The sequence below is a fragment of the Homalodisca vitripennis genome, chromosome 2 (assembly GCF_021130785.1).
Source record: "Homalodisca vitripennis isolate AUS2020 chromosome 2, UT_GWSS_2.1, whole genome shotgun sequence".
Classification (NCBI taxonomy): domain Eukaryota; kingdom Metazoa; phylum Arthropoda; class Insecta; order Hemiptera; family Cicadellidae; genus Homalodisca; species Homalodisca vitripennis.
Window position 1 is genome coordinate 136,258,049 of NC_060208.1, and position 18,349 is coordinate 136,276,397.

Here is an 18,349-nt window from a genome sequence, read left to right on the forward strand (position 1 = left end):
ATATATATATATATATATATATATATATATATATATATATACATATACGAGTATATATATATTGTAAAGAGGTTTTCCCTCTCACACTCAAACTTCTATCCTGCTAGAAAACCCACCTCCGCACTAGTCTTTTGTAAGTAAAGTGAGAAACACAGTTTAAATTAGACACTGGTTTGCTTTATTAAATGCTATCCAAGTCTACGTACAATATATACAAATGAGCTCTATTCACTGAACCATATAAATAATGATTCAAATAATTAAGCAATGGTGATAATCAGAGACATAGGGCTGTACGAGGATGCGCCCAGACTTGAAAACAGGCACAACTGTGGCAATTTAAAATTTGTCTGGAAATACCCCATGTTGTAATGACTTGTTAAAAATATCTAATGTAAGAGTGGTAAAAACATTTGTACATATTTATTTATTGTAATACTATTAATCCCATCTAACTCCCTACTGTGTTTACTTTTCATATTTTAAAGCCCCAATTACTTCATTATAACTTATACTATATTTGTTAAAATATATTTCACAATTTGTATAATGAAAACATCACTGCCAAAGTCGTTACTCCTTAAATCTTGGGCGGCATTTACCAAATACTCATTAAAAGTATTGGCAAAAATTAAACTAATTGCCCTCATATATATGAAGCAGCGTGCTGATTATTCTTATATTATCTATTGTTGCTTTAATAGTCCTTATAACTTTTTTTATCACACTCCAATATTTTTGTATCAGCATGGTAGTCCTCTATCAAAGACAAGTAATACTTCTTTGTTTCCCTAATCTGTTTTGTTACAAACTTTGATTATTTTATTTTCTGAACTGAAAGTTAAGTTACTTCTATCTTTCACATATCTTTTATACAAGATTTGGTTTTTTTTATCAAACGTAGTTATCATTTACCCATTTTACACCTTTTCCTATTTTTACTGTTTAACACTTTCAGACTACTGCCATTATTATGGCAATAATAATATTTTTCATAAAAGTTTTTACTCATTAATTTACATCTATTTTATTATATACATTACGCATCTAACAATAACTGCCTTTTAATATATTATAATCTAGTGCCCTAACAAACCCAGAACAATAACATTTACCCAGTGCGCCAGATATAGAGTACTAACATTTAATGCACAACGATCAGTAATTCCTATGTCATTACATTGTATTGTATACATAATCCTCTTGAATTTCTTATTAACACATGGTCCAGTGAAGAGCCAACAATTAGAGTAGGAACCTTAACCAGGTTTTCAAATCCATAAGAACGTATTAGATTTGAATAGCCTTTCCCTGAACCATTATTACGTCAAGTGCATATATTGATACCTCCAATAATAATCATAGGATCGTTAGTTACTTTTAGTATACTTAAAAATTCATGTTTTAATTTATTATAATTAAATTTACACTGGCAATAGATACCATAGACAGTAAACTTAGTATTTACATTTCCAGAACTAAGATCAATGTTTAAATTTATCAATTCAGCTGTGTTGAGAAGCAGAAGGTTGTGGGGATTTGTCAGGGCAGAGTTCACGTAGATAGAAAATCCACTCATCAGACCTGGGCTGACATATGTATACCCCTGGTGCCTGAGGACTTTTCCACAAAAAAGAATAGTTTTATAATAGCGAGTAGGATGTTCATTCACATAAAAATTCGTATCTGGACTGTTTTGCAGAAAGTTGTTTGACTTTACGTTTTTAGCTTTAGCCTTCTTAAGCACAGCATCATGTTTCTGTCTATTTTAAAACTGTACTACAAAAGAGTTTGAACCTTTATTCTGTTTGGCAGGAGCATGATGAATATCTGAATCAATATCTGATTCAATATCTGAATCAATAGGTTCCTCTACTGTGGTTTACAGATGCATTTGTTAAGCAGTAGCTTCAGGTACACCTTCTATTAATATATTTTTATTTCTACCATACTTTTCGAAATTTTCTACTTTTAATTACAATACGCTAATTTCCTTCTTCAAGTTATTATTTTCACACAAGATTACATCCTGGTTTTTTCTAATATTTTAATTTTGTATATAGCCTCAGTGAACTTTCCTCAAGGCTATCAACCTGGGCAGATTCTTTTAAATCATCTAATTGATTTCCTATATTTCTTCATAGAAAATAAACTGTTTTTTATTGTATCCCCCATGTGTGCGTGTGCGTCCGCACATGTGCGCATAAGAGCATAGCATCCTACTTTTAGGCATAAAAACGAGTACCAACAAGAAATTATTTACCTTTTACATTAATGTACAAAGTTACTTTCTCTCTGTAACGTTTTCACAATTTAATACAAATTCTTTAGTTAAAATTTTTAAATAAAAATTACAATACTATGCAGTACTTATACAACAATTTATTGCAACAAATTAACATGTGATTAATACTCAATTGAATATCATACTAATGATGTAGTCACAATTCAATCATCAACATTATAATTTGTATTTTAATCATTAATTTTTACTAGTTAATCACTAATATTAAATTAAATTTCGGTTTCATCAATATTACTAAATTGATCGTCTTTCGTGTCGCTGGTTAAAGTGCTGTAATACCTACTAGGAAAAAAGTTATGTGATCAACCAGTACCTGTTCCCACTACATTGATGTGGCAATTATTATTAATTGTTTTATGTACCTATGCATGTACTCCTGGTGGTAATTTACTTCCTGACCTGCAGCATCAGCAGAGGAAGGTTACTTTTTAGGTATTATTTCTTTCAATTCCTCACATAATAATATATTTGAGCAAACTACTCACATTGCAATTTACTCTGGTCTTAGTATTTTTTTGCCATAATTGATTTTCTTTTTTCTGAAACTTACTATATACAGTACACACACACACAGATCTAAAAAGTCTACTTCTCTCAAAATACAACTAAGGTAAGTTTTATAACAGTCTTTTTTATAGTAAAAGTTAGATATTAACTTTGTGTTTTGTATGTAATACTTAATATTTGTTAAAAATGTACAGTCAAAAGTATATTTTTACTAAATATTTTTTATTTTCTTATCTGGATATTTTTCTTATTTTGTGCTCAACATAGAGTAGGTTAGACCTACTCTATCCTTTCACAGTAAAAATGTAAACAAATTGAAGACAAAGGTTAAATTAATTAAACATATTGTTGTGCTGTCATAAAAGAATGTTTACACAGACAAGTTGATTACATTTTGAACAGGCTCTTTAAATTAGCATTTCGCAACTTTAGAGACCAAGATGGGATTTTCACTACTTTAGCGACTAATGGGGCTTAGCCTGGAGCGATTGTCGATATAAGAATAGACTTATACGAGTATTCATTTCAGGATGCTAAGAATGCCCATGTAACAACTCAGCACAATCGGTTAAATAAATACGTGTGAAAGAAAATAACAAACAAATAAGGCACTTTTAAATTTTATAATATTATTAGGATTATAATTACAATTAGGATACCGGTATAGAAATCTTTTTTTTCCTTATATATTCACCTGATTTTTTCGTGAACATACTCATTTTTACGATATTTTAATAATTATTCTGGTATTGGTGGTATTATTTTGGTAATTATTCTGTTGGTTTGGCGGAAACGAATCCAACAAATCAGAGATAATTATAATCAGAACAGCCTTTGAGTTATAAATGGTGTAACTAGCCCGACTTTGATTTATGTCGTTGTAATGAATGAATATAAACAGTTTCCTGAGTCATCAAGAGCCTCTAACTGACTGTACATGTTAACCTATAATATCTACTACCCTATACGTTATTTATTTGGAAAAAACATAAAGAAGGAACATCCCACTTTTAGGCATTGAAATAAGTATTCCTTAGTTCACTTTCATTAGGTTAAACATGTTCAAAATGGTGATAAAAATGAGTGCAAAGTCCTTCTCATAAAACAGAAGTCTTTATTGCCACAAAAAAAGTTTTGTCGTTACAAAGGGAGAGTTGAAACTGCTGTATCAAATGTAGTTGAATGAAATACAGTTATACACTTTTGACACATTTTTTTCATCGTAGCAACAAGGCAAACACAACATTGACGTCGGAAGTATAATTCACTCGAACCATAAATGCTCATACATGTGCAAAGCCTACGAATTGCGTGTGAAGTCGCGGGTAACTGCTAGTTATACATATAAAGCTGGAATACAGTTCTTCCAAGAAGTAAGAAATCAAGAAATCAAGAATCTTTATTGTTGTCCCACTTAAAAGTATTAACAATGTCAGAGCTGGTATGAGTTAGGCCACATCAATTGTCACATTTCTTATAACTAATTAAAATTCCTTAAAACCAGTTTAAAATTCAACATTTACAACTAATTAAAATTCCTTAAAACTAGTTTAAAATTCAACATTCAATGTTATTAAAATCACTTAAATAAACTTCCTCAACTGAATAAAAGGCTTTCACTTTTAGCCACTTAATTAACATATTCTTAAAGTTCTTAGTGCTCATTGTTTTGGCGTTGAGAGGTAACTTATTAAATAGTTTTGTACCAATGTAGATATAGCTATGTTGGGATTTGCTCAGCCTAGTATATTTCACATCAATTAAGTTTACAGATCTGGTATTATAAGAATGTACAGAGTTTCTTAGGCTAAACGAAGTCAGATTTTCTTTGATAAAAACCAGGCTTTGCAAAATGTAAATACTTGGCAGCGTTAGTATACCTAGCTCTATAAAAAAAGGTTTACAAGAATCTGTTTCACTTATGTTCACAAGGCATCGAATAGCTTTTTTTTGACATTTAAATACTTCCTTTGCACCACCAGAGTTGCCCCAAAGAATAGTGCCATACAAAAGGTGAGAGTGAAAAAGTGAAAAGTAGGCATTGATAAGTATACTAGGACTTGTACATAACTTGAGTTTCTTTAAACAAAAGATAACTCTAGAAAGGCGAGAGCAGAGTGAGTTGGTATGAACACCCCAAGTAAGGCTAGAATCTAGATTAATTCCTAGAAGTTTCACAGATTTATTTTCAGAGCCTTTAGGTCTACTACTTAAACTAAATACAATGTTTTCTGTTTTTTCTTGGTTAACCTACAATATTGGTTAAGTAACAATATTTTTATTACAAAACATTTATGTATTTTCCTAAAACACTAATTCCTCACACTATTGTAGTCACCAGGAAGTAAGGAACCTTTCGAAACCTGTTAATAGGGTAACATACCATACTATTATATTTTGTTAAAGATTGATTTTGAACTCTCTGATAGAACTTCTCGAAAAGTTTTAATACACTTATGAACATTTAAAACTTATCGTGTTTATAATTGGCTGTTTGGGTATGTATTAATTGTGTTTTGCTGCAAATATTTAATTATTTTTAAACTAGAAGTACAGCCACAACACATCACGAAGTGAAGCGATCAACGCCTGACGATTTCCTATACATACGGTGCTGCCACAGTAAGTTCAAGTTCGTAAAGACCCGAAGCCAGAGAGCATACGATTCATTAATATTTATTTCACATTCGATTAACTTCTGTATAGATTTCCATTCCATTTTGCTTCACATATTATTAGTATAGTCAAAGAACTAAACCTGTTCAAGCTTCAGCAGCGTCCGCGAGTCATTACCTATCAGCCCTCAAATCGCAGCAACAACACAGTCGGTAAAAGAGGGGTTACCAACATTGTGCAATGAAAGTAGGGTGGCACCACGCAATATCAGCGTGCACGTGTCAGAGAGGCGTTAGTCGGTGGAAAGACGACGTTGTGGAGGACGTGCCTGATTGCTCCAGGAAGCGGACAGTAATACCACATCGCGGAAGGAGAATCTTCAACTGTGTGGAACCACCTAAAGACAAGAGACCATTCAGACCAGCCAAATGTGTGACTCTCGGGAGAAACCAAGCGTGCGGTAATTTGTCGGCAATGTACGGGTCAGGAGGTTGGATCCACTGTTGGCTGGTCTCGCTACAAAATTGTGGTGTATGTGGTCAACTTCTCGACGAACCGGAGTCGAAGTGGGACTTAGCGGGAAAGGGGAAGATAAGGAGACCGGAAAAGGAAACCTTTAAGTTTGAAGGAGAAATTGAGTAATGGACACGTGTCAGTCACAAGCAAACATTACCTTGAGTAGAATTTCGCAAAATTTTTGGTGAAAGAGGGAAGGATCAACTTCAATGCTCAATATCTTCACTATACGTCAAGCCTCTAGACAATCTGAGAGTACTCCAAATCAACATCTCAGGTATCGCGTAACAGGCTGAATTGAAGTTCTCTAGTGTTGTCCATATTCGAGTGTATCTTATTCACAATATCGAAACTATACATTAATCAGTGCACAAAAGGGCCATTTTGTCCCAAAAAAATTTTCTGGTTTGGATCAATAGTATTTACGGTGCCATAGTTTAGTTTGCCTTGCTACCCTGATCAAGAAAATATACATGTACCACCTAGCTTTAAGAAGCCTTCGATCAAAAATGTCTACCTCTGTCTCTCTGTTCTTGTAATCTACTTCTTGCCTAAGACGCGAGTTTTAAAATTCCAGCTTACCATTTAATAGACCAACATTGGCACTAAATGTCTTCGTTTCATATCAAACCATTCTCGGGATAATGCACGGACAAATCCATTTGCGGACAAACTTGTACACGAAAAATACACTTGCATGCAAACACTTTTTTAGACCTAACCAACTTAGTAACTGAGCAAACTGAAGCTAATCAATAATTCTATCAAATCTCTTTGTACTGTACGAAACTGTAGTATATAAATTAGATTAATTTTTACATAGAATTTCTAAGAAATGTTGGGCTACTTTGACGATTTCTAGTGTCAAGAAAATAAAAAACGCATTATATCTCTAACTAAAATGTTTCCCATTCTGTGTACTGTTTGGTTCCTCAACAATTAAACTTATCATGATAAACCATGAAATTGTTTTAAGAGCTGTGATAAAATATTGGGAAATAATATCGAAATAAGATTTGTATGATGAAAGAAATGTTTGATAAATTTTGCAGTTTATACCAAATTGTAATTAATAGCAATCACTAGATTATACATTACAATAACTACGATATTTATAAAATATTCGTAAACATTAATTATTGTATTCCGAATGCAATCAAATTGAAACATTTGATCAAATTGTCATTAACAGTACGTTTGTGCATATGAGATGAAGATGAAATATATTTAAAATAGATTTTAGATATCTAACAAAATTAAGTATAGTTATTACTGGCTAAAAATATACTCTCTCAAAATATTTACTCTCAACGACAATAATTTCCAAACTTATATAAATTCTAGGAAATTCTTATTTATATCAATCTGCCACCTTGATAATAAATTTTCTTACTTCGAAGACTTAGGAGGTTATTATTTAACTCCTTGAGTGTTAACCTTGCTTAATATTATCCATGTGTTTCTCAGATGCTATAAGAGTCCCACCCTACAAGGTTAATGTTTAATAGTTACATGATAAATCAAAGTTAAGTGGAAACTCGCACTGTACACTGATATTGATGATTTGCACTTCTTTTATGATCAATGAAGTCAATTTTACATGATAAATCAAAGTTAAGTGGACACTCGCACTGTACACTGATATTGATGATTTGCTCTTCTTTTATGATTAATGAAGTCAATTTTACATGATAAATCAAAGTTAAGTGGACACTCACATTGTACACTGGTATTGATGATTTGCACTTCTTTTATGATTAATGAAGTCAATTTTACATGATAAATCAAAGTTAAGTGGACACTCGCACTGTACACTGATATTGATGATTTGCACTTCTTTTATGATTAATGAAGTCAATTTTACATGATAAATCAAAGTTAAGTGGACACTTGCACTGTACACTGATATTGATATTGATGATTTGCACTTCTTTTATGATTAATGAAGTCAATTTTCATTGACATTAGAGAGCTTATGGTCTAGGTGAGCATGACTGGGCTACCTTCCTACTACAACCATTACCGAGAGTAGGGATAAAAGGGGTTAATAACTAGGCCTGTGATGTGGCCCTGTAATCCTGAAGACTACTCAGAAGTCTGTTTTGACATTGATTTGAGGACATAGCAAACATACCCTTTTCTAAGACGTAGAATAACCAAGACGTTATAGGATGGGTAATCCCTCGGAAAATATAGAACATCTTGTGCTTATACTTGCAAGTTTAGGTTACTTTTGCTTTAGTAATATTTTTCTGCTTGAAAGGCAAATATTTGGAAGAAAAATTAACATAATGTTAAAGTTATACAATTTGAACTCTTAACTTACCTGTTAAAATATTTCTTAAAAATTAATCTAAATATCTTTAACAATTTTTTTAAGAAAATCTTAAATTTTTTATGTGAAGTTGGATACATTTGGTATTAACGTACCATTGTGTTCAGTTAATTGTTTTTATATCAGTTTTTATCAAATGTATACTACAATTTGTGTAAAACTATAGAAAACGTTTATACACAGATGCAACTGATCAATTTGACCAGATTCTCGAAATGGCAACAGCCTCCAGCAACGATCAATAGCAAGCATATGCCAATGTGGCAGACCACTTTTTTGTAATAATTTTTTAAATAAGGGATATAATGTATTTCTGACAACAGGTTATTGTCAAATAATTACTTAGCTCCCCTGAGTTTTGGACAATTGCATTTCCATTTTGCATTTTGATATTTTTGTATCATGTTTCCGCTACAATTTTCCATAAGGTTATTAAGTGCAACTCTATTAACACAAAGTTCTGTATCTCGTCCAATACTTGGGGGGGGGAGACACATCCTGATATCCCCCCTGCTATACCACTTGTCTTGGGGTGGAGGTGTGTTCCTTTTGAGTGAACGTGGAGTGTGTGGCAACTTCATTTCACTGTGTATCTTTCTCAATTTTTATATGGACTTTTGTTGTGCTCCCTTCTGTGACCTCAGAGGAATTGTCGGGTTGTAGTGGCAGGTATCCTCTGAGTAGCTGGATTACAGAAATACACATTGAATGCCAAACTAGACCATCAACTGCTTGATGTCAAATCACACACTCCTGTCGCCAAGGCATTATTACATATCCTATAGCAATATAGTATTAGCAAATGGAGTGCGGTTGGGCCTAAGTACATAGTTTTAAACTCCACACACACACACACACACACACACACGCATGCACGCACGCACACGCACACGCGCACACACACACACACAAGTGTAGGGGATTAGTATTGGCTGCACTTCCACCCTGTTAGTCACCATTGTTATTTGTAATTTTATCCTCAAATAATTAGTATAATTATTTATATTGATTGCAAACATAATATAAAAAATAATACCAAACAATGTATAATACACCTCACCCCCAATCCTCAGTCCCCTCCCTATTTGCTAATACTATAGTCATATATTATTTTCTCAGTTTATCTGTCCCAAGAATGTAAACAGTGACATTTTTAAGTTCTTGTCACTTATAATACACTCTAAACAACAATAACTATATCTGTCATATATGTATGAGTATGACAACACAAGTGTCAACTATACTATTTATGTGATATGATAATTATTTAAATCAGGGTAAATAAGAATACTGAAAGAAGGAAACAGAAATACTATTACCGTTACAGAATTTTTTATTTGTTAAATGTTTTACAATATTTTTTTTTATTTTGGAACTTCCTAACTAACATACACCACTTCAAGTTGGTAGCACTTATGTGACAAACTAATTATTGAGTTTGATTGATCAGTTAGAAAAGCACATTCCTGGTGCATTTATTTCTCAGTTCAAATAAATTGTAAAACATAAATATTGATTTAAAATATGATGTCATTTTTCAATTAAAATGCACTATCTATTTTTGTTCATTAATAATTAATTATTGATTAGGTAGAAAATTACCAGATTCTATCAACAAAATAAGACATCTAATGTCGTGGATGTACAAAACTTAGAAAATGAAGGGTGTCGGGCTTTGCTATGGATACCAATCTTGAAAGCAACATTTTTAGACTATTATAATTAATTGAAGATTCACCTGGAAATAGTTAATCCAGCTAACTATATCTTGTCTATTTTACTTATCAGTTATTTGAACTTCTACATACTGATGGATTCTACACTCATTCCACTTTATTTCCATGCCACCCTAATTGCTCACAGAAAAAGCACTTTTTGAACTATAAATAACCTGTAACCTTACCATAATAGTGCCCTTGAAATTCTGAAAAACAAGAAAAATAAAAATTCAAAAATGGTATTCTTGAATTAATTTTAAGCATTATTAAAGCTAGGATGTTAAAAAAAGGAGGTGCATTAGGCCTACTCTGTGCTTGTAAATATTTACTGCGAACAATATCAACAATTACCCATGCATGAGAGTTATGTTAAGTGTGACAGCTATTTCACAAATGTTTTACAATGCTGCAGCTTGGATAATTTATTTTCTAATACCATAAGTTTATTGGGACTTATGAGACCATAAGTAAGGAACATATAGTGTAATTCCATAATCCCCTGGTTATGACACAGATTTGAGGGTTACCAAACCAAACCATGAAGAAACGCCATATGTCAGAGACCATCAATAAATGATATCTGACAAACACACACCCTAGGTTAATAATGGTCATAATGTACACATCTTTACATTTTTTTTAATGTTGTATTTTTACTGTTATTGGAACACTTAAGCTCTCAAACTCCTGTACAGGATTATACTATTAAAATACATTTGCAATCTCCTAATATTGTTCAACAAAAACTCGTGTTTGTTATTTTAAATCCAACCAAAATTGACAGTGCAGTTATTTTAGTTTCAACTTGCATTACAAGACAGAGGGCTTGACAGAATGGTGCTAGTCCTATATGACTATAAATTATATGAAGTTAAGTACTTCATGCTACTTAAATCATAGCTTAGAGAATTGTTAATTTGGCATGCATCTGTGTAATTTGTGATGTGAGTAAAATTTTGTGTTAAGGTGACGAGTTGACTGAATCCGCAAGGGTGACTGCAACCCGGGATATCCATAGAAGCTGGCTCCAAGTCAGGGGAACTGCCATCTATGTACAATACCTACACACACAAAATATATATAGACTTTAAAAATTGAAAGCTGTAACAATACTGATAAATAATAATGGATACTTGAGGCATCACTACTAGTTATAACGTACATACATGGAATGTACTTTTTGTTCAGTTTACAGGCTGAATTGATAACCAATTTCAAAAATATTTTTATTTTTATTGTCAGAAGTACCATCTCGAGAAACTTAATGAAGCTATTTCGCCTATTTCAACTTTATAAACAATTTTTAATTATTTATTATATCTAAAACTAAGAAAAACAGTCTAAAGAAAATCAACTTGTGAAAATGTATCACTTAGTGTTCCATATTCTCAAATTGTTCGATCTATATGGGTCCATTTTTTTTTTTAATTTGAGGAAGAGATTTAAAATTATTTATCATAATTATAGATAAGCTAAATTGAACAAATTTAAAATTTTGGGAATATCTGATATTTTTTAACATTCAAATACTTTACCACAATTTCATATTTTTCATCCTATTTTATGAGATTTTAAATGTTGTTAATCGCAACATTGATCTTGACTGAATTAAATTCATCTTTATTGTAGTATCACTAGTATAAAGGAATACATCTTGTCTATCTTTTGCAGTTTTTTATATTTATTGGAAGTAAAAAACATACTTATTATATGGTTACACTTAGTTCAATAGAAACTAAACTAGATTTAATCCCTACCAATGTACCCTACAGTTTTGAATATTATATTTTACATGGAATTTTGCATGTTCTGAATTTTTCTTTACTTTATTGAATATTTGTTAAATAGTTATATGCAATTTAACTTCTATATGAACTTCTGTGATTTATCTTTTCTAAGATTGAAATTAAGAGCTACTCTTTGATTATTAACTTGTAGTTGGAATATCAGTATTGTTCAGTTCACTATTTACGAGTAGGAAGTAGCTGAGCAAATATTTATTAAATGACTTTTAACCATTAATTGATAACAAAATTGTTCTTAACAAACATGGTCTAACATTTCGAATTCCCACATTGTATTTTAACAATTTGTTATAGTACATTTTTGCTTGGTATGCTCTGTTTCTATAGAATGTAAATAAATGCTACTCTTTTTCTAAGGTATTAAGCTAGACGATTTTAAGAAAAATTTTCAAGATAAGACATTATTATCTGACAATTTTTCTTGGTAGAAAGGAAAATAACAATTTTCAATTTATTGTTTTTGTTGAAAAATTAATGTAATATTCTCAGTCACATCAATTTTCCTTCTTGATTAACTAATTTTTGCTATCCATCTATTTTTACTTAAAAAAACTACGTACAAAAGTAAACGTGTAGAACCAACCTGCACAAAGTACTCCTCAGTTGTCAAGTTCTGGTGAAGCTCAAACAGCAGGGCAGAACCTGGCTTCACCATACCTATAATGTCAGACTTGGGTATCCCCAGGACAGCTTGTAGAGTCACTATGGAGGTATCATGGCCGGAATAGTAATACATCTTCCTGTCAGGACTCAGTGTGCCATTCACTTTACTCCCCATTGCACCGAGTAACTCTTCATAGAAGAGACCTTAATAATGACATTAAGAATAATTAATTATATCTTGTGTCCATTCTGCAATCAATTGAAAAACATGAAGCTAACAGATTGTTGGTACTTACCTATTATAAGGTTTGTAGATATTTCATCACCTGCCACATATTCTATGTACATTTTTCCTACCAAATCAGCCAGTGGCTCTGGGTAGATTCCATTTGCCCAATCAGGTACCTTGTAGCCCTCTGTGTCCTGTGTACACATATTCGGCCAATATTTATATAAATTAAAATACAGTATACATACAAAATTAATTATGGTTACTTGAAAATTGAACTACCCTTTTATGAAATAAATTAACAAATATTTCATAATCCAAGTGTTTATTCTTAAATACTCATTATTCACTGCACTAGTAATTTCAAATTATTTATAAACCAGTGCAGTGAGATCAACTATATAAACTAACAGTTAAAACTTCAATGGTCAGTTTAAATTATTTCTAAAAAAAACGTTACTATAAATGATTCACAAAATATATCAATGTAACTGTTACCTCTGCAATGAATGTGTCCCATGCAGACAACATACCAAAAGGTGTTGTTAAATTGACACCAGAGTGCTCATATATATAATTGTATATAGCGGACAGGTTAGCAGCATAGTCTTCTTCATACTTTAGCCGGTTCTTAGCCCGTTCTTGCATGAATTTGGGGCAGAAAAAGGCTTCCTAGAAATATTCATATTATTTAAGAAGTATAACAATCAGAGATAAAATACTTATCTAACCAAATTATATTCTCATTCAATCACAAATATTTTCACTATCTAAAGCACATAATAATATAAACAACCTTATTACTTTATATGTTTAATACTGTTTATTTAAAATTCTAAAATTAGTCAAACATTTTTTTAATACATGTAAATTTAATTTTACCATTGGATTAAATGCAAACACATATTTTCAACACTTGCTATCATAATACTTTTTCTAACATATAAAGATAATTATTAGTAATACCATAATTAATCATTAATTCACAAGTTATACACTATTAATTGTACATAATGAAAATTTCATTTATATTTAAAATGTATAGATAGAAATATTGTGGACTTTGATATACTTACCACAGTTTTATCTTGTGAATTGGAATACATAGGTATAGGCTGCCAGAGTATATTTTTGTCCCACACTTGAAAGTCTGTGGGAGGATACAGTCCAGCCAGAAATGCTTCTCCGCTGATCAGTGTACGATCAATGGCAGTGCTCGATGCATAGAAATCTTCAGTGTAGTACAGTGGGTCCAAAAATCCATTGTAGAGTGAGCGAATTTTCACTCCCAGATTATACATTTGAACACGGCCGTACTAAAGAGTAACAATTAAGTTTCTGACATCTCTAGTAGTTTTTAAAAACTATATTTAATTTAACTAAAATGCTCATTTATGAAAAAATTTGAGGAAGTTAAGAGCTGAAAGCCTTTTTGATTTTCATCACAAGTGAACCATAGACGATAATGAGTTATAAGTAACATTGGTATTTAGGTTTCCCAATATTATTATTTTTTATTAAACAATAATCTTGTAGTTATATTCATTCAAATATTAAAATATAGAAAATGTATATACTTAAGGTACTAAATCAGCTTTATGCATATAAATAATATTTTTAAAGAGGGACATCTTTCAGAACTTCAATATAAAAGATATAAGAAAAAATGGTTGAGTAACCTTAAAAGTCCTGGACATTGTAATTCTGGCTGGATTGAGCAAAACATTGCATGTGCATTGAGCAGTTCATAAAAATGTGTCTCTTGGCACAATAAAATCAATTCACCACCTTTCCCAATACAAAATGGATCATTTTTATGTATTATGTTGTGTTTTTGATAAAAATAAACTTCTTATTTTGATATATAAAAACCAGAGCTTTTTTGGACAATCCTTTACATATAAATCAGCTGGGTAAAGGAGTTTGTAACAATTTCAAAAGAGGGAAATATTGAAAAAATCAGATGAAAAGAGCTTTATTTGCTGGATTGATAATTAACGATGACATAATTTATCTGTATAATAATTCTCATTCCAATTTGTAAGAAAAATTATTATGAAAATAAATATTTGATTTTCCAAACATTTACTTTGTGCTAGATATTTAGGGTTTACCATTTAGAGGTAAAAGTTTACAAGTTACTAGCCTTGGTTTACAGCTACATATCTGAGTATTGTCTACTTCATTTTCATACGTACATTAGTTTTCTATAACGTATTTACTAATTTTAGTATAGGATACGAGTATATATATTACAATCATTGTCAAAATCAAAATGTAACATTAAGGACTTGACGGGGCTTTCTTAAAATTGTGTCATTGTTCGTCCATCTGCACGATAATTAATGATAGAAAAGACTATAGACTTGAAACTTGGCACATATGTTCCTCTCAGTCAAAGGAAGAATTCTATTAATTTTGGGTTGAACAGGTTAAAGAGCAGTCCATCCATGTGTCTGTTCCCCTGTGCAATAACTCTTGATAGAAAGGTCGTAGAGAGTGGAAACGTGGTAAATGGGGTTTGTTTATCTAGGAAAGAACTATATTGGTTTTGGGGTTAAAATGTCATTCAATAACGATTTAGTTCATTCTGTTGGCTCTTTTGATGCCCCGCTCTATTGATTTATATTAATTACCTAACAGTAATTAACGTAACAGTACCGTTTACAGAAGATTGACACAATATGTTCAGTAACATAACTTTATACTATCAAACATGTTTTTCTTTATACTTACAGGAGTCACCTGTCCCATCCCATAAGGCCAATACTTAGAGTTATTCAAAGGATATTGGTTGTCCGGAAAGTCAAGCAGAGGTACTCTATTCCCGTGTCGAGTTATCTAAAACATTATTGATCATCTTAAATAATTTTGTTTCAAATTTCTGTAACACAGCTGTGTGTATAAATTTCAATGTAACATAAATTATTTTCAATTAAGAATATAAACTTCTAATAAATTCAATATTTATTTATTATTTTGAGTATATTTTTAAATATTTTCTAAACAAACTATATGTAGCATAGATTTTGTTTTGAAATATATTTGACAATTTTAGAAGATTTTATTATAGTATGAAAATATATATTTTTTTACATATAAACTTTATGACATCTAAAATATTGTCACTCACATGTTTGATCATAAATAATGTCTATCAACAATTTTAACAAAATTAACGATTTAAAGAAATAGTTTCATAAACTTAGACTTTAAACTGACTTGAAATCAAAGTTATGTACCTATATTAATTACAATTAAATGTTTTGCTATTAAATATTATTAATAATATTAAATTAAATATTATTGCTTCTTAAAGGGAACATATCATTTTGTAAAATAATCAATACATGAATTTCCAATTTTAAAATCACGTTGCTAACAAAGTCAAAAGTATTAAATTAGTTTAAAAATATATGATAATTAAGTGTAACAGTAAAATATAAGTGAATTCAATCATCTATTTGAAAATGTCACGCATTATTTGAGACTTAAAAAGACAATATAAAAGCACAAAAATAGATGATATACATTGTTTGAGAAAAGAAAAGTTAATAGTTTTTTACTTCATAAAAATTTTAGAACTCAAAATGTAACTATTTTTTATTCTGTGATTTGTTTCTACATTAACATTATTTAAACTTAACTTATTTAAACATGATTTCATTGAAATAATTACATAAAAACTGAACACTCACAATAGCGACAAATCTAAGTGTGTCTGTAGCTCTGGGTCCAGTAGAGTTTGTGTTTTTAGGTTGGTCATCTGTTGATGCAGACATTACAGTGAAAACATAAACAATGACACCAACAATGAAAAGTGTGTTCAGCAGAACAAGAAAGCAGCAACATTTTGGGGACACTTCCATTATAGCCGCTGGTGTAGACAATCACAGTTTAAATCCAAGACAATTTATTCAATTTTTATCTCAGATAATAACCTCTTGAGTGTGACACTTAGTTGACAATGTATTTACTTCACTTATTTGGAACTAGAACAGTTTAAGAACTAAAACTAGAGCAATACACATTCCTGTTAGTGTTCAACTAAGAGGACTGATTAGAAATTCATTTTACTTTTGACAACTACTATAATTCATAACAAAACGAAACATAATAGATAATAACACTAGCAGAAAATAAAATTATGGTCTGGCAGATGCACTCTTGACTTACAACAATTTAAAATATCAAGAACGTACAAAATTTGTCACAAAACTATATGAAAAAATAACACAAGGAATTAGTCTATTATGAAGGTGGGGAGAGTCACATGACAAATATTCGTCCTGTGGCTCTGCCGATACTAATCTGGTTATTTTCTAGCCACACTTTTTATGACAACTCAATCATAGGTTTCATTAATTTAAGTGCCATTTTAAATTACTTTACCTCTTATGTATTATTTTAAGCTTCCTGTAGTCACTGATGAGCATAGAGGTTTTTCAGATAATAAAATGGTAAGTATTAGTAAATCTGTACTTTTAATTGTACACTTTGGCAAATATCAAGTATGCAGTGCTTGGAAATTAGTGTAATGCAGATATCAAAGAAAAAGTTACTAATCAAAGAGTATTTGTGTTAACTAAAAAGCAATAAATTTTGATTTTAGGATTCCTCCACACTGTCACTAAAATCATTTATGATGAAATATTTGAAAGAAATTGTAGTTACTTCATGGTACTTAAAAAACTGTTCTACTATCTGACTTAAGAGCCCCAAAACACTGCTCTTTAAACTTAAATCTAAAATGGATCAGAAGATATGTGATATTCACTTTAGAATGTTATTTAAAAGGAATATCACCATAATGTCCCTGCTTTCTCAATATAAAATTGTTTACGAAGTCGCAGGTAACTGGTAGTATCAAACATGGATTGGTCCATTTTTACACTTAAGTTGATAGGATTGGTCCAGTCAATTTTAGAAAATAGCTGTGTTATTTTAAAACAAATAAGACAAAATACATATAAGACATCTGTTTCTCATTAATACAAAAAAGGTATAGCTATTATAGATATTTTCCACTGTTAAGTTAAACAACCCAGTTGCTGATACTAAACTCATTAAGTGTAATGTTTTGACTTTCAGAAATCAATCAATATCAGAAAAAACTCAATAGATAAACAAAGTTATTAATTTATTGATTACACATTTAACAAAAAATAGATATTAATTTATAATGATATTAATATTAATAAAAAGGATCACATGTTGATTTGTGAAAGAATTAACTTAAACGAAGAAATTGAATTTGGAGAGGAGATGGGCCGACTATATAATGTGACTTGTTAATGGGTAAAGTTGGTGATGGTTTAAGGTGGTTTTAATCAATCAGCTGGCAGATGATAGTAAGGGATCTGTGTAGAGAGTATGTTAAACTCATAGTTTTAAATCCACAGTTCGAGGCTACAGCACGACTCCTAGCTAAAAACTTTGCACTCTTCACTGTATAAACAATATTAATTTATTTATATGAGCTTGTAGTACCACATTAAATAATTGACAAGAGAATAAATGGTTTCAAAATATTAATAAATGAATTCATCACGGATGAATGTTTTTCCTAGATTCCAAATAGCATCCATTACATGGTAGTATGAAAAATATTTACCAATATTTAACACCCACAAGGGCAGTTGTTTGAATAGAGATAACTTTCAGCAGTGGGTCAACTGAGACGTGAGGTTTCAATATTTGGTAACTATTGCCTTG

General features: G+C 30.8%; 1 protein-coding gene across 1 annotated transcript in view; it reads right to left on the minus strand.

The window, feature by feature from the left end:
* The window catches only part of LOC124355818, a 42,464-nt gene extending 25,751 nt beyond the window's left edge, over positions 1-16,713 (minus strand). Inside the window, exons 1-9 of the mRNA XM_046806972.1 lie at positions 16,333-16,713; positions 15,371-15,475; positions 13,711-13,950; positions 13,133-13,306; positions 12,702-12,828; positions 12,386-12,609; positions 10,853-11,058; positions 5,757-5,944; positions 1,469-1,620 (exon numbers count right to left, since the gene is read on the minus strand). Coding sequence (XP_046662928.1) covers positions 1,469-1,620; positions 5,757-5,944; positions 10,853-11,058; positions 12,386-12,609; positions 12,702-12,828; positions 13,133-13,306; positions 13,711-13,950; positions 15,371-15,475; positions 16,333-16,503 — 1,587 coding nt within the window. The 5' untranslated portion in view covers positions 16,504-16,713. The remainder of the gene's footprint in view (positions 1-1,468; positions 1,621-5,756; positions 5,945-10,852; positions 11,059-12,385; positions 12,610-12,701; positions 12,829-13,132; positions 13,307-13,710; positions 13,951-15,370; positions 15,476-16,332) is intronic.
* Positions 16,714-18,349: the final 1,636 nt, after the last annotated feature.